This window comes from Stomoxys calcitrans, chromosome 3, assembly GCF_963082655.1.
Source record: "Stomoxys calcitrans chromosome 3, idStoCalc2.1, whole genome shotgun sequence".
NCBI classification, from domain to species: domain Eukaryota; kingdom Metazoa; phylum Arthropoda; class Insecta; order Diptera; family Muscidae; genus Stomoxys; species Stomoxys calcitrans.
The window spans coordinates 123073724-123098461 of record NC_081554.1 but is presented as its reverse complement, the minus strand read 5'-3'; the positions used below and the strand labels follow the sequence as shown (position 1 = coordinate 123098461).

At 42.4% G+C, this 24738-nt stretch overlaps 1 protein-coding gene across 2 annotated transcripts; it reads left to right on the top strand.

Moving 5' to 3' along the window:
- Nucleotides 1-779: 779 nt before the first annotated feature.
- LOC106090683 (gamma-secretase subunit pen-2) lies at nt 780-1513 on the top strand. 2 transcript variants are annotated; one of them, XM_013256960.1, is made up of 2 exons: nt 780-1218; nt 1311-1513. In XM_013256960.1, the coding sequence occupies exon 1, from the start codon at nt 860-862 to the stop codon at nt 1163-1165; it is 306 nt and encodes a 101-aa protein (XP_013112414.1). In that variant the 5' UTR covers nt 780-859; the 3' UTR covers nt 1166-1218; nt 1311-1513. The 2 variants fall into 2 exon arrangements, with proteins under 2 accessions (XP_013112414.1, XP_013112415.1); XM_013256961.1 differs by having other exon boundaries at nt 1289-1513.
- Nucleotides 1514-24738: the final 23225 nt, after the last annotated feature.

Genomic DNA, 24738 nt, shown 5'->3' with positions numbered 1-24738 from the left:
ATGGGTCTCTAGCGTCAAGCGCAGGCGAGATAGGTCTATACTGCACGGAATGGTGTATGAAGGATCGCTCCAATCCTTGAGCGATCCTTACGTAGCACATTGTAACCGTGACGGCTGTGCAAGCTGCAGGTGTTGGTCAGCTTTGTCTCCTGGATCGCTGCGACCAATATGCTCTTCCGACTCATAAAGTCCACGATCTCATCGATCTTGCCACGCAGTCCATTGCAGTTTAACTGCAAGAACGATACACTTCCCGGCACTTGCCTGGCAATAGTAGGGTTAGGATGCTGTCGTTGCGTAAATTACCGTACGGGAGAGGCCGGGGGGGTCACATAGTCCGACGACGAAAATTTGTCAGTATTAGAAAAAATTGTCGATTGGCACAGCAAAATGAATTTTTTTCTCATCATTGTAAAAACAACACCCTACGCCATTTTTATATCTCACCATAGGCGATTGATATCATTGAACACACGCTCAAAATGACAAATTTTATCACTTATGTTGGTTTTCAGCTAAAAATGATTAAAAATTTTGCAAAATAGTGAATCGATGTTTGTCGTCATCTTTTAGTCTACACAACTATTTTGCAGTGGAGATATATATGTTTTTGTTGCAACTGAAAATTTCCTTTGAGGTTCGTACTCCACTTGATTAACAAATGCTTGTGAATACGGCTGTTTACTTTGTTTAGTGAACCCTGGAGCAGTTGTACTAAAAAATATTAAATGTAAACGACCCATGTGTTTCTTTCTGTGCAACACTGCGTATGAGTTGTCAAGCTGTCATATCTTGTTTTGTTATGATTTGTCTTAGTTTTTTCTCCTTCGCAGAAAGTTGATGCAAAGTTTATAAAATAATGAATATATCTAAAGCTACAGGCGAACAAAAACTGCAACTGTGCCGCACATATTTTCGAGCTGGCTTCGCACTATTGCCATTCTTGTGGGCTGTGAATTTCTTTTGGTTTTTTAAGGAAGCCTTTACTAGAACATCGTATCCCGAGCAGAAAAAAATAAAACAGTATGTCATATTTTCTGGCCTGGGAACATTATTGTGGAGCATTGTTTTAGCCATATGGATAATAATATTCCAAACACAACGTTCCGAATGGGGTGCGACGGCTGATTACATGAGTTTCATCATTCCATTGGGCAAACCATAAAACGATAACTTTTGTATCCTTAATCTTAATTAATACTAGCATACAATATAGAAGTAAGCACTTAAATTTTATATCACACCAGTATCACCAAAATATAGTAACTTTTTTATTCGATTTGCTAAGGATATGTTGCTTTTAATTCCAGTTCAAAATTGTTCACTTGGAGCAAGCAATACAGAAACTTTTGTTATTCTCAAAAGCACACCCAAGGCTGAAAAACTTTATTTCACATGAAACAATGAGTAACTATATGTATAGCAAGTTCGAAATGTATTAACAATTTGCGACACACAGGTCGATGATAGGATGCAGGTATTAATAAAGAAAATTTAACAACAACAAAATTAACATTAAGTAAAAATCTATTTAGTTGTATATAATTTTATATGTTTGGCAAATTGCAGATAGTTTTGGAAACTCAGAGCTGGCGTGAGATGTGTATTGTTCAAACCATACAAAATAAGTTGCAACTATCAAAGGCTTGAGTTCCAACGGTCAATGTAGAAATGTTCGAATAAGTAAATTTCGATTTTTCCTTTGGAACAAATAGCCAAAACACATCTTCCAAACCTTTTTCCTAGGGGCATGTTGGCTTTTTGAGATATGAATAGGAGTCTTACCATTTTGGAGAAAAAGAGGAGGTAGGTATGTGGATTATTTGCTTCTTTGTAATTTAATTAAGTCCGGTTGTGAAAATGAGATAATGAAAAATGTGGCCAGGATTACCAATTTTAGGAATTCTGTATAAATTTTTGAAATGTATGGTTTTCCAGACCAAATAAGAAACTTTGAACAAGACCAACAAATTTGCAACTTGTTACTCACAGCATTGCTAGTCGCACTTATCTTATATAGGTGTGTCTGTAACCCTTTATATACCTGGCAAACAACGAAGTTCGTATTGATGTCATTCCCACCCTTTACCACAGTATTCGTATCTTTCTATAGGATCGTACCATATTGAAATGTCCGGACTACTTTTATAGAAGATACAGTATACAAACTGGCGGATTAACATAAAATGTATTGGACTGATATTAACGCCATACAGGAAGTGCGATGGCTTGGTAAAGGCGTCAAAATGACACTGAGAGGTGACGCCCTGTATTATAGCTGGCATGTTTTGTTAGGATTGATTAAAAAGAGGGCGCGTATATTAATCCGCTTAATGTCACTGTAGAGACCTAAGCGTTCTAATATCTAAAACGTAATCTCGAAAAAAAGAATCTTAGTTAGGAATGCCGATAACTCTCCTTGTCATATCGAGCATCATAGGCATCCAGTATTTGTGCATGAGCTGGTGAAGCCCGGCCTCTCACTGAGACTCTTCCCTCGATATAGCTTATTGTCCGCGACTGACGTTGCAGCCACTCCGTATGGGGCTTTCCACTATCCGCAACCTGTGGACGCGTTCGGTAGCTCGCAGCCAAGCTTCTCTTGACAGCAATGAATTCCACACAGATCGGACCCCATCGGTGCTATCCCGGGCCTAAGTTCCGGTGTCTGTAAGCCGCGAAAGCCAGGCTATTGCAGAGGAAATGCTCCAAATTCTCATCATCTTCCTCGCATGCCCTTCACATGCTATCACTTGTCGCACCGATTTTGCATAAGTGAGCTCGTAGTCCTGTGTCCCGTTATGATACCGAAAACTCTCTGGCCCCCTCTTACTTCCTTAATGTAATAGTATCGATTTTTTACGACCCGGATCGTTGTTGCTGTTGTAGCAGTTTGTTGTGTTCTGTCTTTCATCTGCTTGATTCTGTTGAGGGTCAAGACCCAGGAACTCAGCGACTAAGATGGGGTGCGCCCACTGGGATCTGAGTCTGGCAGGGCAGTTAAACAGGTGACGTGTATCGTGCGGTCATTGGTTACAAACGGGACATACATCTTGCACGTCGGCTTGCTCTGTAGGAGTTGAGGCGGCTGCATCTGTCAGAACGTAATTGAGCCAGAACTACTCTGGATTGGCGGGGGAGTTCAATTTCTTCAGGTGCAATGGGAGGCGGTCGTTCTCCATGGACTACATTCACCCGGTAGCCATGTACCGCATCTGCTACCGTGTCTGTATGAATGTTATCAAGACTCGCTTGATATGCCGCTTAATCCAGAGGTTTTATCTTGTAGCGCTAAACCTCACGCGCTAGATAATGTAGATCTACCTTAAGGCTTCCGGGTTGTGGATGCCTATCCACAAGATGATGATTTGGATGGTCTCTGCGATAACAGCCCAAAAGGTATTGCTTAGTTATGTCTTTGCACTGGTAGGATCTATGTCTCCTGATGGAGGTGGTCTACATGAGAACTGAGGAGACAGACCGTCGCAGTTCGGAGGGTGGCATTCTGACAGATCTGAATATTATATTATAAGAGCTGTCAAATGTGACGCCAAGTATTTTGGGACACTTGATGGTCGGAATCATTTCTCCATCGACCATCACAGTCACCTCATTTGGTGGCAGATATGTTCAGATTTCTTGCAGCGAAATATGAGGCAAGTTCTTTGAGGTAGACGTTCAACCTATCGCAGATGTCAACAATGGGTGTGGGCCTGATGCCATGATCGTACAATCGTCCGCATATGATACGATCTCTATACCGTATGGAGGGGGTGGAATGGAGGATAGGTGGATGTTAAATAGTTTCGGAGATATCACCCCACCTTGTGGAACTCCCTGTTTCACTCTACGGAGCTTCGACTTCTACACAGATAATTCGCGACACAGCGTTTCATGCCTGGCTGGAGGGACGTGTTGGCGATTTTCTCAAATAGTTTGGCATGGCTGACCGTGTCGAATGCCTTCGATAGGTCCAGTCCCACTAGGAGCCCTATCACATGGTCTGGGCTGATTGAAGCCACGGCAAATGTGTGCAGTGATGGCATACAAAGCTGTTGTTGTGCTATGCAGTCTTCGAAATCCATGTTGATTCTCGGCGAATGGAAATTCTCCTACGAGGCTCGGGAGGAGTTATGCCTCAAGCGTCTTTGCTACTGGTGAGAGAAGGGAGATCGTCTGTACGACGCGGGTCCTTTCCAGACTTCAGTAGCGGGATCACTCTGCCATTTTCCAGACATCGGGAACTATAAGAGTGTTCAAATACAGGTTGAACAGGACAGTAGTAAGGTACTCAACTCCAGCTAACCCATTCGCCGGATACGGCGAATGGCTCTCTCCTTGCCCTGTCACTCTCCGGACGCATAATAAATTAACGGTTCAATAACCTGGCGCATCTCTTTGGATCAATCATGGTTACATCGCCAAAAGTGACTGAGTTTCTGTCATCCCGTCTACCGGGGTTCGAGAGTGACTTAACAGTAGACCACACACTGCCTAAGTCACATGCTCCAAGTGTTCCTGCCACAAATTCCGCTTATGTTCGTTGACTACCCTGCTTATTTCCAGATTCAGCTCGCTGATTATGGGGTTAGTGGGATCCATACATCGAATCCCATAACGCTCGTCTGCGAGTACCATTGCCTGCGCCGGGAAATTGGGCGGCACTTGGGGCATTCGACCGGTTGGTACAAAGCGAGCGGTTGCTGCGTTAATGATGTCTCGGAATTGCCTCTCGGCAACAAGCACTTCCAGAGGGGGTTGCCAGTTTACTGAATCGGCGATTGGTATACTCTCTAAAGCCAGCCCAATCGGCCTCCTTCTGTGATAAGTGTCCGGCGCTCAGAGCTTATGAAGTCGGGGGGTCGGTCGATGGTGAGAATTATGGGGAGGTGGTCTGACCACAAAGAGAAGACGACTTGTCAGGATACGTAATGTATTTATTTGCACACATAAGAATGCCGCGAATGAGTTCATCTAAGAGTCGTAGACGATTCCCCAGTCGTGAAGAGTTGTGTCTTCAAGACGAATTTTCTGGAAGAGTGTTCCGCGAATCTTCCAAATAAGTTACTAAAGAGTAAGTCAGAAGAGTTTTCGAAGATCTTAGAATCGCGCAAGAATCGTGAGGACGAGTAACAAATGAGTGTTTTAGAAGATTTATAAAATACTATTCGGAAAGATTTCCGCATTACTCTCATGGACGACTAACAAAAAGTGTTTTGGGATATTGATTACATATGTAATATTGATTAAGAGTTAATATTGGTTGGAAGATCTAAAAATGCATATTAAGATTAGTTGTTCATCAAAAACGTAACAACTAAGAAAAAACTTAATTTTTTTTGTATTAGTCGTTATATTCGTCATACTAAGTACCAATCGTCACATAAACAAAGTGAGAATTTTGTTATTATTATTATTATTATTTATTAATAGATTTTTGAGTACACAATGATAGAGGTTTGAAATTCAGTGTTGTTGTAAATCTATAAAGCTGGCATAGCAAGAATGCTGTTAGCCATATAATTCATTGATATTACCAAAGGTTGGCTGATTATAGTATGTTAATCTATGTTATATAAAGTTGTTTACATATTGGAGACTATAAAAAAGAGAAAGTGCTATTTTAAAAGTTAAATTCATTTTGTATAAAGTTTCTATATTTAATACAATTTTCTAAATATTTGTATAGAGATAAAAAATTCGTGCCATTCAATATGCTTATTACTTCGTTTACATTAAGTGTGGGCTTATTAAAGTAAATAATTCTGAGATTTGTGTATATTGGGCACGAGCCGATAAAGTGGAAGGTGTTCTCGGTTTCGTCTGTGTTACAAATTGAGCAAACGCCATCGGTATTGTCTCTGAAAGATCTAGCATTTAAATTAAGTAACCCGCCTCTAGCCTTTACAATGATACTTGTAGCACGTGAAGATAAGTTCGCAGTGAGTTCCGGTATCCTGGTGTATTCAAGCTGTGGGTAAAGGTCATGGAACTGTGAGCCTTTTGCCCTAACCTCAAAATCTAATCTCTCCTTTGATTTAAGTAGTTCTATAACTTCTTTCCAGTACGAGGGTAAATGTGTCGCGTTGTAGTGCAAAGAAAATTGCAGAGATTGGCATATATTGGACCATTCTTCTGCCCAAGACATATTCAGTTCTATGATCTTCAGCGCAAGAATACGTGGTAATCGTCGGCAGTCTAGTTGGAGTACTCTGTCAATGTAGCAAAAATGTGTCTTCAATGTAGAACAGAAAAGTGAATTGAATCCAGTTTCCAGATATAACATGTAGTTAGGCGTATTGTTAGGCAGATATAACATTTTCTTAATAAAGAATCTAAACAATTTCTCCACGTCCTCATATCTTACACATCCCCAAATTTCTGCGGCATAACACATTATAGACTTTGAACACGATTCAAAAATTTTAAGTTTATTAGCCTTCGATATTTTTGGGTGATTAATATATCTTGACCAAGTAGAATTTATCGCCATTTTAGACGCAGTGAGCTTGTTCTGAAGATGTTTTCTAAAAGATAAGTTGTAACTTAATTCGACACCAAGGTAAGTGTAACTATTCACAATTTCGATATTCTGATTCCCAAACCGCCAATTCAAGTTTCTAGCGACTCTTGTGCCCTTCCGGAAAATAAGTATCTTAGATTTGGCAAGGTTTACCTTCAGACTCCATGTCAAACAATACTCCTCAAGAACGTTAATCATATCTTGTAACCCTTCTGCAGTTTCAGACAGAATGACAATGTCGTCTGCATACAAAAGAACTTTAATGTTAGTATCTGCTACGTTCACACCTCCTGGTAAAGAATCGGGTAAGTCATTAACATATAAAGAAAACAGTACTGGGCTGAGTGTACAACCCTGCTTCACTCCTGTTTCCACCGAAAAGTAATCTGAGAATGCATTTCCGTCCCAGATTTTACTCGTAGTATTTTCATACAATAGTTGCAATATCCGCACAATCTTCGTAGAGAGTCCATAGCTTGACAATTTATAAAATAAGCTGTTTCTGGGGATCAGATCGAAAGCAGATGAGAAATCTACAAAGAAAGCGTAGGTAGCCTTGTTCTTCAAATTATTCAAATTAACAATGTTAACCAGATTGAATATATTGTCAAGCGTGGAGTACTCTTTTCTGAACCCAGACTGGAACTCATTTAGAATGTCATTTCTTTCTATCCAAGCAGATATCCGATTCAAAAGCAAAGAGTTAAAGATCTTACAGTTAGTGTTTAGAAGTGAAAGTCCCCTATAATTAGCCGCAATGTTAACGTCACCTTTTTTAAACAACGGTATCAAGGTAGATTCTCTGAAAGATAACGGAATCCTTTCATTAAGGAATATAGTGTTGAAGACAGCCAATATTTCTTCTAGAAAATTGCGAGGAGCGTATTTATAGAACTCATAAGGGATTCCATCCAGCCCTGGAGACTTATTTCTTCTAAGCCCTTTAATAACAAAGAATAGTTCACACAGTTCAAAGGGAGAGTCAAGGAATGGGTCGACGTAATAAGGCAAACACCAGTGTATGTTCTCGGATTCCTTTCGGTTAAGTAGTAATGCCTTAAAATGTACCATGTAATCATCAGCATTAAGATTTCCTTTTGAATTTTGTGATCTATTCTTCAATGAATTCGACAAGTTCCACCAATCCTTGCTACTCGTTACTCTGTCCAGTCTTCTGAGGTTCTCATTATAATATTCCAATTTCTTCCTACTACATAGTCTTTGAAACTTGGTTCTCGATGAATAATATCTTTTCTTATTAACATCAGTATGGAGAGCCCTAAACGCTTTAAGGTTCCTGCGCATTACTGAACGCAAACGGAAGCATGTCCAATCAAACCACGGCTGTTTAGGCTCAAAAAATTTCCTGTTTGTGTTTTTGACATGTGCCTGTCTAATCTTTTGCGTTATACCGCAGATCATGTCGTCCACAGACATATCTGCACGGTAGTATCCATTCACTGGGGTGTTACCCAGATTTAACCCGTATTGAGTCATATTTCTATCGCTCCAATAAAGTCTTCTAGTATCATTCTGTTTAGTCACATTGCTAGAATGCTTTGGGATTTTAAGCTGGAGACAGATGGGCATGTGGTCTGAAAACGGCTTAGCAAGTATTGCAAAATTCTCAATATATTGCAACAAATCAGATGAGCAAATGCAGTAATCTATCAATGAGCTTCCCATTACACCAAAGAAACTAAGTTTTCCATCCAAATCACCTAAAGTCCTTCCATTTACCACAATACCACCTATGTCCTCAATCATATTCAAAAGCCGTCTCCCTTGTGTATTTATATTCTTATCTTTAGAGCACCTAATTACATTTATATGAGGTTGGTCCCTGATTATATTTTCGTCCAGGACTTGTTGTTCACCTATTCTTGCATTTAGATCTCCCATAATACAGAAGCTGGTTGGATTTAGACTGCTCAAAAATGATACAAACTTATCTGCATCGTTCTTCCAGCTCGTACTATTCAGATAGGTCGGGATAAGTTGGAATAAATTTCCGTCAATATTCACAGATAGCATTGTATGGCTATTGCATTCGGTAAAGTTTAGCTTGTATTTCTTTTTCATTTCTCTTTTGTAACCGAATAGGCAACCTCCACTAGCACGACCCGATTTATGTATTTTAATTGCTTCAACCCAGTGTAGACAATAATTTTGAAAAAATGATGAGAAATAAGTTTGTTTATTAGCAACAACATGGGTTTCAAACAAAAAGAAAATATCAAACTTATTTAAAAAGGTTATAAAGTTTCCAAAATTTAGCGATTTTTCAAGGTTACAAACGTTATAAGCTATTATATGGCACGAATCAGCTAGCTATTGTACATAAGGATTGTTATCGTTTTTATTTAATACTACGTTTTCGTTGCAAACAACCTCACAACTAAAACCGCATTCAGCTAATATATCTTCTAGAAATTTTACATCGTTTGTAGCGGAAGAACGTATCTTTCCATTGAACCAAGTAAAGCGTTTATCGTTGATGTAGATACAAAATTCACCAAGCCGTACTTTTACATCTTTTTTATGCTTAGATATTACTTTGCTAACTTGCCTGAGATTGTATCTAATAGACTGTTCAGCTGCAGTGTAATCCTTCTGAATAAAAATTGCTTGTCCCTTAAGGTTACTTCTAGCATTTAAAACCCTTTGGACTTCGCTGGCGGTACCTAGTGTAAACACAAAAGATTTTCCAGAGGATAGCATTTTGGTGTATGTGACGGTAACATCTACATTCAACACGTCTTTACAGATGTCGGCGAGCTTCTTTTTTGCGGCCGGGATATTATTACAGGATAGTCCACTCACCATGATATTTGTGGTTCTCGATTTCTGGTCAACTAGTTCTAGACGGTTTGTTAATTTCTTTATGTCTTCCTTTAATTTAGAATTCTCATGTTTTAATTCTTCAATTTCATGTTTGATATCCGTCAGATCTTCTTTCTTTGCTACACCCTTCAATTTGTCGTCCAGGACTTCGCATAGTTTGCTCCATGTAAACACGTCTTGATGACTGCTTACACTCATATTTAGGGACGGCGCGTATTTTTTTGGTGTATGTTCTTTATGATCAGGTGATGTCGATAAAAGAGTGCGCTTGCTGCTCATTTAGTATTGCAGTGCACCCTGTGTTTTTCGATAACGATTATTTCTTTTACCAGCTGTATGATGATTATCGATTTGTCCGGCAGTTATAGGTTTGATAGAGCAGTCCAGCTGTTGTTTGTATTTTACTCCTTGTGTTAGTGAAAAATGTGGGCGCCTTCCAGTGATTTAGAAATAGTTTTGCAAATAAGATGAAAAAATAAATGCAAAATTGCGTAGAACTATTCTTCAATAAGGACCAATTTCGTCATCGATGAAACAGCCAAGGTTGTATTATAGTTTGAAGCGCCTATAGTGATGTGTATGAACGTATAGCTTGACTTTGCAGCAAAACAATCAGGAGCGGCCAAAAAACACAACCGTATGCAAATCGAATATTTGGCAAGTAGAATTTTGTTTATTGTTGTGGAAGATGTCCACTAAAAACAAAATATCGAATAACATAATTCAATACAAGTCCTAAACGCACCAAGCCTAAAAACAAAAAAATCGCGAAAAGTTAACTCAGGTGATTTATAAACAAATCCTCTGAACCTAGAAGAGTGTTCCACGAGTCATACGGACGATTATAACCCAATCGGTTGTAAGAGAATCGTCGCGAAGAGTTGCTAAAACTAAACGCACATGCAAGGGATTGTCCAATGATAACCCAGATGAGTATTTCACGACTCCTATGACGCAATGGGTTGCAAGAGAATCGTGGCGAAAAGTTGCTAAAACATCCGCAAACGCAAAGATTGCCCAATAACATCGTAGAAGAGTGTTTCCCGACTCATACGGCAGAACAATTGGCAAAAATCTTCCAGAAGATTGTTTTTTCATCACGGGTACGAACACTCCTATGAAACATGTTTGTAGGGAAATAACGATTTATTAACAATATTTTCGCCGAATTTAACATGAATTAAAAAACAACAATCAATCCTGGTCAACTTAATAAAAATGCACCAAAGCATAAGGAATTGCTCACAGACTAAGGTGAAATTTGAATTCCTTACTTCGTTGTCTCGGTAACAGTTGTTGTTGTTGTTGTTGTTGTTGTTGTAGCAGTTTATTGTGTACTATCTTTCGTCTGCTTGATTCTGTTGAGTGTCAAGACCCAGGAACTCCGCGACTAAGATGGGGTGCGTCCACAGGGATCTGGGTCTGAGTCGAGTGGGTCTGGCCGGGCAGTTAAACAGGTGACGTGTATCGTGCGGTCCCTGGTTACAATCGGGACATACATCTTGCACGTCGGCATCAATCCTAGCTCTGTGGGAATTGAGGCGGCTGCATCTGCCGGAACGTAATTGAGCCAGAACCACTTTGGTTTGCCGGGGGAGGTCGATTTCTTCGGGTGCAATGGGTGGCGGTCGTTCTCCAAGGACTACATTCACCCGGTTGCCAGTTAACGCGTCTGCTACCGTGTCTGCATGAATGTTGTTCAGACCCGCTTGATATGCCGCTTGATCTAGAGGTTCTCTCTTGTATCGCTGGACCTCACGCTCTAGATCATGTAGATCTACCTTAAGGCTTCCGGGCGGTGGGTATCTATCCACAAGATGATGATTTGGATGATTTCTGCGATAACAGCTCAAAAGGTATTGTTTAGACAGCATGTAGTTATGTCTTCGCACTGGTAGGATCTTTGTCTCCTGATGGGGGTGTCCACATGAGAACTAAAGAGACAGCCCGTCGCAGTTCGGAGGGCGGCATTCTGACAGATCTGAATATTATTCCACTGCGTGTCACAAAGCTGACGTGACCACACTGGCGCTGCATAACTTACCACAGACCGGCCAATTGCTTTGTACGTGGTCAACAAGGTTTCTTTGTCTGCACCCCAAGTGCTGCCAGCGAGTGACTTGAGGACCTTGTTTCTACTTTTGACTTTATTGCAGATTGCTGCGGCATGTGGGGAGAAAGTGTAGGAGCTGTCAAATGTGACACCAAGTATTTTGGGACACTTGATGGTCAGAATCAATTCTCCATCGACCATCACAGTCAGCTCAGAATTCACCTCACGCGTATTTGTAGTGGACATTGTGGCTGAAGATTGGGTGGCGGATATCTTCAGATTTCTTGCAGCGAAATATGAGGCAAGCTCGTTGAGGTAGACGTTCAACCTATCGCAGATGTCATCAATGGGTGGGGGGCCTGATGCCAAGATCGTACAGTCGTCCGCATATGATACGATCTCTATGCCGTCTGGAGGAGGTGGGATGGAGGATAGGTAGAGGTTAAACAGAGCCGGAGATATCACCCCGCCTTGGGGAACTCCCTGTTTCACTCTACGGTGTTTTGACTTCTTATCCCTAAATTCCACAAATGACTGGCGGCCACACAGATAATTCGCGACCCAACGTTTAAGGCCTGGCTGGAGGGACGTGTTGGCGATGTCCTCAAATAATTTGGCATGGCTGACCGTATCGAATGCCTTCGATAGGTCCAGTGCCACGAGGACCGTCCTATCACATGGCCTGGGTTGATTGAAGCCACGGCAAATGTGTGTGGTGATGGCATGCAAAGCTGTTGTTGTGCTGTGCAGTCTCCGAAATCCGTGTTGATGCTCGGCGAATGGAAATTCTCCTACGAGGCTCGGGAGGAGTAATGCCTCAAGCGTCTTAGCCACTGGTGAGAGAAGGGAGATCGGTCTGTACGACTCCCCCAACTCGGGTCTTTACCAGGCTTCAGTAGCGGGATCACTCTGCCCATTTTCCAGACATCGGGAACTATAAGAGTGTTCAATGACAGGTTAAGGACAGTGGTAAGGTACTCAACTCCAGGTAAATCCAGATTCTTCAGCATCAATGTAGAGATTCCGTCGGGGCCCAACGCCTTGGAAGATTTGGCGCCACGGATGACATTCGTAACTTCGCCCACGGTAAATTGTGATGGCTGTTCATCGGCTCGGAAACCACGAATACGGCGAATGGCTCTCCTCCTTGCCCTGTCTCTCTCGGGATGCACGATAAATTGACGGTTGAACAACCTGGCGCATCTCTTCGGATCAGTCACGGTTAACTCGCCAAAAGTGACTGAGGTCCTGTCGTCCCGTCTACCGGGGTTCGAGAGAGACTTAACAGTGGCCCACAATTTGCCTGCAACGGTGCCTAAGATACATTGCTCCAAGTGTTCCAGCCACAAATTCCGCTTATGTTCGTTGACTACCCTGTTTATTTCCAGATTCAGCTCGCTGATTCTGGGGTTAGCGGGGTCCATAGCACGAATCCCATCACGCTCGTCTGCGAGTACCACTGCTTGCGCCGGGAAATTGGGTCGCACTTGGGGTATTCGACCGGCTGGTATAAAGCGAGCGGCTGCTGCGTTGATGATGTCTCGGAATTTCCTCTCGGCCACAAGCACATCAGAGGGGGTGGCAGTTCATTGAAGCGGCGATTGGTATACTCTCTGAAGCCAGTCCAATTGGCCTTCTTGTAGTTGATGAACGTCCGGCGCTCAGAGGTTATGAAGTCGGGTGGTCGGTCGATGGTGAGGATTATGGGGAGGTGGTCTGACCCCAAAGAGATGACGGCTTGCCAGGATACGTCACTCAGGAGATCAGGGGATGCGATTGAGATGTCTGGCGAGCTGCTGCACCTCCTCGTAATCCTAGTGGGGGCATCCTCATTCACCGTGCAAAACGTGGAGCTATCTATCTGCTCTGCCAAAGCTATGCCACGCTGGTCGTTGCCTAGGGGAGAATGCCATGACGAGTGATGTGCATTAAAATCCCCCAGAACCAGACAACTATGGCCAGATAGCAACCCACTTATGTCGGGGCTGTAGGCCTGGCCATTAATCGGGACACAGCTGCCAACCGGCGGTATATACACGTTGTATATCTCTATCTCGGCAGTACCAGACCTGACTGCTACCCCCATACATTCCATGTATGGGTCACTAGCGTCAAGCGCAGGCTAATAGGTCTATACTGCACGGAATGGTGTATAACGAAGGCCAATCCCCCACCTCCATTCCTTGAGCGATCCTTACGTAGCACATTGTAGCCGTGACAACTGTGCAAGCTGCAGGTGTTAGTCAGCTTTGTCTCCTGGATCGCTGCGACCGATATGCTCTTCCGACTCATAAAATCTACAATCTCATCAATCTTGCCTCGCAGTCCATTGCAGTTTAACTGCAAGAACGATACATTTCCCGACACTGGCCTGGCAATAGTAGGGCTAGGGTGCTGTCTTTGCATAAATTGCAGTACGGGAGAGGTCGGGGGGGTCACATAGTCCGACGACGAGGACGCCGAAGGCGACTACGGCGACGCTTGTGACCCACTGCTGGCTATGTTCGCACAGCACCTAGCGACATAGCCAGTATGACTATACTCCCGTAGCGAAGTTAGGCCAGAGCAAGAACGGAAATGTACCCACTCCAAGCACCGGTTACACCTCACCGACACTGACCGATGATGAAGGCGGTTCTGGCAAACGGAACAGAACCAGGGTCCGGGGTTCTTTTCAATCCCGGCACGGACCAAAAGCATACGGAGAAGGCACTCCGGGATGTGCCTCTCCCATGACGAAAAAAGACGAACACGTACACTGAGGCGGCAGCCCTTGCCGATGAAGATTCCATCGGGTCAATCCGGTGCGTACAACCGGCTGCCATGGGATTGTCGGTAACAGTAGAGCTTGGAAGAAGATAAATATATGAAACCTCGCCATAGTCGTTTTCACTCTATGCTGGATTTAGATTCTTTTTAAAAGCCATAGTATTGCTGACACTATTTCACCACTTCCAACTTGGTAGCCATTAACAATATTCTTTTGTAACCTTCTAATGGTCAAAAGATTTTATTGTTGATATATCTGTCGGCCAGTAAACTTTTTTTTGCACGTAAAACTCATTTGCTTTTTCCACCTCTCAATACATTTCCAAAGCCAAACCACATGCATACATTGAAGCGCTGCTAGAAATTTACTCCGTTCGGCCGTGATTCTATCTTCGAAAGAGAAAGATCCACCAACTACAGACCAATAAAAATTATTTCGATCGAATGCCGCGATCCGTATCGTATCGACAATTTGTTCGAAGCTGAAGCCAGTACGTTATCGAAAGCCGTGATTAGGCCTCTATTCGCAGAAAAGATTCCAGGAGGCATATTTTACCGCTCTGGTATTCTTATTACATTCACTGAGCCGTGTTTAGTATACATCCCAATAAACTTCCGCTTTTAACGTTGTACGTAAAGTCTGTGAACCTCTTTTCCAATGTTGCGAAACTTCTGGGTATTTTTGGACAGATTTTCTTTCTCGAAGAAGACAATTATCTTCTGCACAATTATCAATTGCAGTCGTAATCTTGTTAACATTTTCGTCAATGTCTTGGACAATCTAAATAATCTTGCCCTAGTCTTCTTCTGAGTAGTCTTTCGAATTATGTCCAGTTGGTTTTCAATTTAGTGCGGCGGATTATGTTAGGAATTCCGTGCTACTTACAAAAGACCGTATTGTTTTCAATGCCACTCCCCCAAGTTGGTTCATGTCTGGTATAGTGTCTCCACCTAAGTGCTTGTATCTGTTAGACGCGAAAGCCGGGCAATGACAAAGGGAATGGTGCAACGTCTCATCATTTTCCCCACATGTCCTACACATGCCAGCACTTGCCGCACCGATTTTACATAAGTGAGCTCGTAGTCCCGTCATGATACCAATAGTTAAACTGATCCTCTTCTTACTTCCTTTCAGTAATAGCTTCGTCTTCTCACGATCTGGACCCCCCATAGGATTTCCCCGTACTACCGACCGTTTCGTCCCTTAACTCGGACGTTTCCGATCGGTCGATCGGAAACTTCTTCCCATCCTTCCAGATTTCCTATCGTCGCCTCGATTATACCGCGATGGTATGATCTGCTCCCACCCTCAAACCATTCTCCGATCGCCTTAAGCCTCACACTTTATCAGTATGTCAATTGGTCCGATATGTAGAATAGTCTCCAGTGCCCTAGTGGGCGTGGTCCTCATCGCTCCGCTTATGCCAAGATAACATGTTCTCTGAACCTGTTGTATGGTCCTTATGTTGCACATTTTCTCCATAGCAGTCCACCAAACTACTGAGGCGTAAATATTCGTCTTATCACGCTCCTATAGAGCCAGTGGACTATCTTTGGATTCAGGCCCCATGGTTTTGAGTAAAAAGGACGTAAGGATGCAAGGTATATAGGTCTGTAGGTCTTTGGTGTCGCATAACTTGCCTTGCCGGTCATAACTTGCCTTGCTCGGGCATAACTTGTCTTGCCCGGGCATAACTTGCCTTTTATTAGTATTCAAGAATTCTGCCAGGGCTTGGCTTATAAATGTTAGTACTATCCCACGAAATGTGGTGCTCCTGAATTAAGCAATATGAATCTTGTCTGACTGATTTTCTCTATCAGAGAGTGTGAAGCTGGCGCGCTCCTGTGGAGGTTTATCTGGATAACCTCAATTATTGGTCTTCCAGTAAATGGGCATCGTTGCTGCACTGCCTGATGCTTCAACATTAAGATCTTGCCTGCCCTAGTCTTCAGAATCTTGAAGAATTGGCAATGGTTCTTTCGTCGGGTCCCTGTTCGTTAGTTGTATTGAGTCTCCCGTCCCTGCACTGCCTGATCTTCCAATATTAGGATCTTTGTGTATCCTAGTCTTCCAAATCTTGAGTAGATGGGCTTCTTGGAAGTAGGTGATGGTTTCATCATCGGCCCCCTGTTCGTTAGGCTGCATTGAGTTTACTGTCGCTGCACTTCCTGATATTTCTTCCCATTATTGAGAAAGTCGGTTAACCTTGTCGTCGGCTTAAAAGATTTGGAAGACTAGGATATGAAAAGAGAATCGTTCTCTCAAATACTCCAAGCACTGCCTCATCTGCTTTCACAAGTACCCATGCTTCAGAACCATATAACAGAACGGGTAGTATCAGTGTCTTTTATAGTGTTATCTTCGTCGGTCGAGAGGTGGCCTTGTTTCTAAACTGCTTACTTAGTCCCAAGTAGCATCTGTATGCCAGTATTATTCTTTGCTTAATCTCAAAACTGGTGTCATTCGTTTCGGTAACGGCGGTGCCGAGGTAGATAAAGTTATTGACTGTCTCAAAGTTGTGGTTCCCAACTTTCTCCATTTTCTTTATCTGCTCGGTTGTGTAAGGTTTTTTTGGGTGTTGAAACCATCCATTTCGTCTTATCTCCATTTACTGTCAGACCCATTTTCACTGACTCTTTCGATTCTTTCATAGGCTGCAGTTACTACTTCCTGTGACCGACCTATGATATCGATATTGGGCGATGGGCGAGCAGCATGTAATCTCTTGTGATTAGTGTGCCATATCTATTCACATCTGCATCTCGTATAATCTTCTCCAACAGGATATTAACGAGATCACACGATAGGCTGACTCTTTGTCTGAAACCTCGTTTGGTATTAAATGGTTCGGAGAGATTCTTTCCTATTCTTACTGAGAAACGTGTATCAGCAAGTGTCATCCTGCAGAGTCTTATTAATTTTGCAGGGATACCAAACTTAGACATGGCTTGAAATACCTTTGAACGTAAAGGAGTATCGAAGGCGGCTTTGTAGTCAACAAAGAGGTGGTAGGTGTTGATTTGTCCTTCTCGGGTCTTTTCTAGCATTTGGCGCAGTGTGAATATCTGGTCCAGGGTGGATTTATCAGGTCTAAAGCCGCATTGATAGGGCCCAGTTATCTCATTGACTTTAGGTTTTAACCTATCACACAGTACGCTCGAGAGTATCTTGTATGCGATGGGGAGGAGACTTATTCCTTTGTAGTTGGCACATTCCGTCTTGTCTCCTTTCTTGTGTACGGGACATAGTATGCTGAGGTTTCAATCATCGGGTATGCGTTCTTCTAGCTAGATTGCGCAGATAAGCTGATGCATACGCCTTATCAGCGTGTCGCCTCCGGTCTTAAATAGTTCAGCGGGTAACCTGTCGGCTCCTGCTGCCTTGTTGTTCTTTAGTCGGGTCACTGCTACTTGGACCTCATTCTGACTAGGAGATAAACATTATATACCATCATCAAAGATTGGTTCTGCGGTATCCTCTTCGCCGCCAACGTCTGACACTAGCAGCTGGGTTAAATGTTCTTTCCATATACTCATTATGTTATCTGTGTCAGTTGCCAGATTTCCTTCTTTGTCTCCGAAGTAGGATGTGCCTGCACCAAAGCCATCGGTTTGATGTTTAATTCTTTGGTAGAATTTCCGGACTTCATTCTGACTCCTTTACATCTTAATTCGCTCGCACTCACGTCTTTCCATTTCCTTTTTCTTTCTGCGGAATAGACGTTTCTCCTCTCTCCTTTTCTCCCGATACTTTTCCTTCATCTGACGCGTTGCTACTGATTGCAGGGTTGCTCTATATGCCGCATTCTTGGCTTCAGTAGCATCTAGACACACTTGGTCGTACCATGGGTTTCTTGTAGGAGGCTTCCAGTACCCAAGTACGGATTTCGCGACATTTTCTAAGGAGTGGGCAATAGTTTGCTACTGCGCCATTATATCATCGGAACAAGGAGTGCTTTCATCAAGCAGTTGGGTCAGTCGAGTGGAGTATGCCGCTGCCATTTGTTGTGTTTGCAGCTTTTCAATGTCCAGTTTCCGTGCAGTGTCAGACCGTACTTTCCTCGCCATGTTCAAACGGTTGCAAACCTTTGCTGCAACAAGGTAATAGTCCGAATCTATATTCGCTCCACGGATCGATCGTACATCTAACACACTGCATGAATACCTCCCATTTATCACAACGTGATCAATTTGGTTCCTCGTGTTTTGATCGGGTGACAGCCATGTGGTTTTGTGAATATTTTTATGTTAAAATCTGGTGCTACTAACTACCTTTTTTTTTGCCGTAGCGAAATCAATCAGCCTCAACCCATTACTAGACGTTGTCTTGTGGAGGCTTAACTTTCCGACTGTTGGACCAAAAATGTCTTCCTTCCCTATCTTCGCATTAAAATCTCCCAGAACGATTTTAATATCATGGGCGGGGCAGCGGTCATATTCTCCCTAGGCGCTCGTAGAAAATATTCTTGGTCTGCTCATCTTTGTCCTCCGTCGGGGCATGGGCACAAATAAGGCTGATGTTGAAGAATTTGGCTTTTATGCGGATTGTGGCTAGCCTCTCATCCACCGGAGTAAAGCTAGAGAAAAGGTGTTTCAGTCTCCGACTAACCACAAATCCGCAGCCAAATTCATGCCTCGTATTATGGCAGATATGGTATAGTTCGTCACCGTTTGGTGTTGTAGTGACGCCATTCCCAGTCAATCGCACTTCCTGTAAGGCGGTAATATCTGCCTTGTACTTCTCTAATACATCCGCGAGCGCGTATACTGCACCTTCTCTATAAATAGTGCGGACATTTCAGGTGCAGATCCTTAAATCATGGTCCGTTTTTCGTTTTCGTGGGTCGTCAACGTTGGGGGGGTCCGTTTTTACTATTCCTTTGTTTCTCATAGTAGTTCTCATAGGTACTAATGAGGTACTAATAGGGTGCGATGCGAACTCTTACCATATGGGTAGTACCGCTACCTTTGTTAACATGATTAGGAAGGTTTTAGATGTGGCAATATGTTCGCAAATTCTGATCGACGAGGTTGTGTATAAATTGAGGGGTCTCCATGGAGCGCTGCTTCTCCGACCATCGCTACATTAGGTTTAGGATCAGCGCCGAATCCGACTAGCTTCCGCCGCACTAAATTGAAACTAACTGGACATAATTCGAAAGACTATTCAGCAGAAGACTTGGGCAAGATAATTTAGATTGTACAAGCATAGATTGTCCAAGACATTGGTGAAAATGTCAACAACATTACAACATTTCGAAGATAGTCTTCCTCTTCAGCAGAAAAGAAAAAAAAAACCCAGATGACCAGGGCGATTCGTAACATTGGGAAAGAGGTCCACAGACTTTACAACAGAGCACGTCGAAAAAGCGGAAGTTTATTGGGATGTATATTAAACACGGCTCAAGGAATACAATAAGTTTACCAGAGCGGCAAAACGTGCCTCCTGGAAGCTTTTCTGCGACCAGCTCGATAACTTTAATGACGCCGTCAAGACGAAAACAGTTTCTCTCAAAAACCCACGTCCAAACTGAAACATTGCATTTACTCCGAAAGCCTGACTGGAGGTAAGGGTGGTGTTTATACCCAAGCCCGGCAAGGCAAGTTATGCGACACCAGAGGCCTACAGGCCTTACGTCCTACTCAAATACCTGGAAAGTATTGTGGAGACCACGATTAAGAGTAGGATATCCAGCGAACTGCTCAAATACAAACAGCTTGCCTATGTCAAGGGAATGTCGGTGGAGACTGCCCTGCACGAGGTTGTGCATAAAATAGAAGAATCGTTCGATGCCAAAACGTACACCTTGGCGGTATGCGTTGACTTCGAGAGAGTTTTTAACAATGTGCGGACCGACACACTGATCAAATCCTTAGACCAGTACCGGGTGGACTCGGTCTTTAGAGACTGGATAAACCGTATGCTACGGAACAGGTGGATAAATTGTGTGTCCCATGACATAAATATAAGGGAGAAAGTGGCACAAGGCACGCCACAGGGGGGCATTATATCGCCGTTCCTATGGGTGACCACCATAAATTACCTATTACGGTTGGTGACTGAGGAGGGATTTGAACCCGTCTGCTACGCAGATGATGTTTTTATACTTCTAAGGGTACGGATCCGAACCAGCTATGCAGAAAGGCCAACGGATGGTTCTGCTTGTTTACAAGGAAGATTTAAAGCACCACGTTTCAAAATTTAAAGCACCACGGTAAAATACTTAGGAGCGATTTTAAGCAGGAAACTGGATTGGAAGTGTCATATTCAGGAGCGTCGAAATGGGGCCTGGGTCCGAGGATAGTCCACTGGCTCTACAAGAGGGTGATTAGACCAATACTTTCTGAAGCCTCAATAGTTTGGTGGACTGCTATGAAGAAAAAGTGCAACGTTAGGATAATACAACAGGTTGAAAGAACATGTTGTCCCAGGGCACGCCCAATGGCACTGAAGATTATTCCAGATATCGGGCCCATAGATATACAGATTAAGCGTGAGGCAGCCATAGCGGCTATGAGACTTAGGCGATGCGAGAGTGTATTGGGGATAGGAGCAGCTCATACCATCGCGGTATAATCGAGGCGACGATAGGAAACCTGAAAGGAATGGAAAAAGTTTTCGATCGGATACCTGGTTCATCTCAGGTATCCGATCGAAAACATGTGGTCGAGTGCGAGGCACTGCTGCTAGCGGCACAGTCTTGGATTGACGGAATCCTAGTATTGCCATATGGAATATCATGTTACACGGATGGATCAAAGCTAGAGGACAGAGTGTGCCTTGGGGTCTACATTGAGAACCCAAGGACTGAGATCTGTTTTAGACTGCTTTTAAGTTGGTGGGATGATGTACTTTTCCTTGGCGAAAGAAATTCGACATCGGCAAGGGCTGCCGCCTCAGTGTAAGTATTCGTCCTTTTTTCGTCCTCACGCCGGGATTGAAAAGCACCATGGATCCTGGCTCTCTTCGGTTTGCAAGAACCGCCTCCATCATCGATCGGTGTCGGTGAAGTGTCATCGGTGCATGGAGTGGGTACATTCCCGATCTTGTTCGAACATAGACAGCAGTGGGTCGCAAGCGTCGCCGTCGTCGCCTTCTGCGTCCTCGTCGTCGGGCTTTGTGACCCCGAAACAGCAGCATCCCAGCCCCAATATTGCCAGACCAGTGCCGGGAAGTGTTTAATTTTTATACCCACCACCGAAGGATGGGGGTATATTCATTTTGTTTTTCCATTTGCAACACATCGAAATATCTATTTTCGACCCTATTCGACCCCTCGATCAACGTAAAAATCTGAGACCATCTAGCCGTGTCCGTCTGTCTGTTGAAATCACGCAACAGTCTTTAAAAATAGAGATATTGAGTTGAATCTTTGCACAGATCCTTTTTAGGGTCTTAGGGTCCGCCGATTTAGGGTCTTAGGGTCACTGTCCCAAAGTCCGCCGATTTTGGGACAGTGAGTTGTGGTAGGCTCTTCGACATCCTTCTTTAATTTGATCCAGATTTGGGTATAGCTGTCATATAGACGGATCCTCCGATTTAGGGTCTTAGGCCCATAAAAGCCAAATTTATTATCCGATTTTGCTGAAATTTGCGACAGTGAGTTGTGTTTGGCGCTTGGACATCGTTCTTCAATTTGGCCTAGATCGGTTCAGATTTGGATATAGCTGCCACATAGACCGATCCTCCGATTTAGGGTCTTAGGCCCATAAAAGCCACATTTATTATCCGATTTTGCTTAAATTTGGAACAGTAATTGGTCCAAATTTAAGAAGGCCTAAGCCTTATTGTTCGATTTCGCCGAAATTGTGGCAGTGAGTTGCGTTTGGCTCTTCCATATTTTTCTGCAGCTTGGCTCAAATCGGTCCAGATTTGGATATAGCTGCCATAAGACCAATATCTCGATTTAAAGTCTTGGCCCCATAAAAAGCGCATTTATTATCCGATTTCACTGAAATATGACACAGTGACTTATATTAGGCTTTTCAACACCTGTGTCGTATATGTTTTATTTTTAGATATAGCTACTAAAAAGATCAATATTTTGTTATACACAATTGAACAACAACCTGAACTTATTAGTATTTGGTTCAAATAGGAACATATTTCGATATAGCTGCTATGGGGCATAAGTTATGTATTTTTCACCGGATTTTGATGAAAGTTGGGCCCGGCCGAACTTAACGCGTTTGGCAAGATCGACAAGATTATGGATTTTATGAGTCGGAAGAACGTATTGGTCGCAGCGATCCAGGAGACAAAGCTGACCAACACCTGCAGCTTGCACAGTTGTCACGGATACAATGTGCTACGTAAGGACCGTTCAAGAAATGGAGATGGGGGATTGACCTACGTGATACACCATTCCGTTCAATATAGACGCATCTCAACTGCGCCTGGCGCTAGTGACCCCTACATGGAGTGAATGGGGATAGCAGTCAGGTCCGGTACTGCCGAGATAGAGCTATACAACATGTACATACCGCCGGTTGGTAGCTGTGTCCCAATTAATGGGCAAGCTTAAAACCCCGACATGAGTGGGTGACTATCTGGTTTATCAATCAACAGGCCGATTGAGCTGGCTTCAGTGAACTGGCACCCCCAACATCACGACAGCGCGGTCTAAAGTAGACAGTTTTAGTCTTAGAAGGGTTTGTGAGGAGACTACTCACCGCCATTGAACAGTAATATTATCAAGATGGTCGTCCTAAAAAACCTGTGACGATAATATTAACAAGATCGTCGTAAAAAAAACCTGTGACGATTTGCCATTAAATAATAAAAACATATTGTCAGCAAAAACATGTGGCTGGCAAAAGTCGTTACACAGAAAATCAATCAAGTCAAGAGTATAGGGCCGAGAACCCATCCCTGGGGTACGCTAAAAGTAACTGCACAGATGCTTGAATTAATCTCAACGAAGGAGACATATTGGAAATGGTTGGCTAAATAAGAATTTACCAATCTGCCAGCAGACTTAGAGAACATAAATTTATCACGTAATTTCTCAATAAGAATATAGTGATTTATACGGTTAAAATCATTAATAAGATCTAAGAAATTAGTATACTATTCTCAAGGATCTGTCATCGAAAGAAGTTGTACTGAAAGTTCTCCGAAATGCAAACTGATAAGGGCTGAGTAGTGAAAATGAAAAAAAAAATTATCTAAAATCTTTATTTTCATCAAATTTTCCAAAATCTTTGACATACATTGCAATTTAGTAAACGGCCTCAAATCCTGTATCTTTTTGGAATTGGGACCATTCCGCCTAATTTCCAGGTCTTAAGGAGTAGAAGTAGTTAAAATTGAGTTAATTACTTTAAGTAAAATTGAGGATATGAATGGAAAAATAATTTTGATGAGTTTAATTGGTATTTCATCATGGCCTAAAGCGTTGGACTTAATCAAATCCACAGCTAAAACTAAATCATCATTTTTATCTGCTTCAACAAACCTTTAAAAGTCAAATTCTGGCAAATCAGAAGATCCATAGCTAAAACTAACTCATCATTTTTATCTGCTTCAACAAATCTTTCAAAGTCAAATTCTCGCAAATCAGATCGTGAGATCGAGACAACCTTAGGCATTAGTGGGACTAGTATACATTCAATATTGCATGAACATTTGACCTCAAAAAAATTGTTGGCGTTGGATTCCACACAATTTGTCAATTGATCAAAAATAATTTTCTCAAAATTTTTAGGAGTGAGATTTCTGGAATAAATTTATGTCAAAAATCCTACTTCATTTGACAGCAGGTTCTATTGTATGCCAAAATCATTAAATCGAGATTTCTTCGCTAAATGGTGAATTAAAGTAAATTATTTTTTTGTTGTAGTTGTTTAGAAAATAAAAAGAATTTTTTTTAATTTTCAAAAACCAAAATATTGGAAAAAATTGCTACTTTAATATAAATTATCTAAATTATGAATATACTAGCATATGCTTCGCTGCTCCCGATGGTACACCCAAGAAAGATCATTTTGAAAGTTTTAGTGCCCAAGTGTACGAATTACAAAAAAATTCTTGTCGGCCGATAAATACTATCAAGGTGTAACCGTATCGCAACTTTGAGGTCTTTAGGTTAGGTTACATTGAAAAGAGGATGCAGATATTAATCTGCCTCATGCCACTATGGACATACACCTAAGCCAGTAATCGGCTTGTTGTGCGCTTTCAAAACTAAAAAGTAACCTTTAAAAAAAATTTAAGGTTTTTAGCTAAATCCGTCCACTTTGTACTTTTTAATACCTAAATGTACAAATTTCATACTGCCAAGATGTACCTGTATCTCTAATGTCACAGATGTAGCACAGTCTGTGAATTAAGTACCACTTTGTACGTTTAAGTGCCAAAATGAACGAATATCTAAAAAATCTTCTAGTCGCTCGGTACATAGTGCCTACATCTAGGCACTATGCACTATGTACTTTATTCCAAATGTCAGAACTGTAGCTCAATCCATACAGAAGGTGCCATGTTGTACGTTTTAGTACCAAAATGTGCGAATATCAATCAAATCTAGTCATCCGGTACATACTGCCA

Bases quoted from the DNA above. Each gene is read 5' to 3' on its own strand.
- LOC106090683 (XM_013256960.1), top strand. From the start codon at position 860: ATGAATATATCTAAAGCTACAGGCGAACAAAAACTGCAACTGTGCCGC.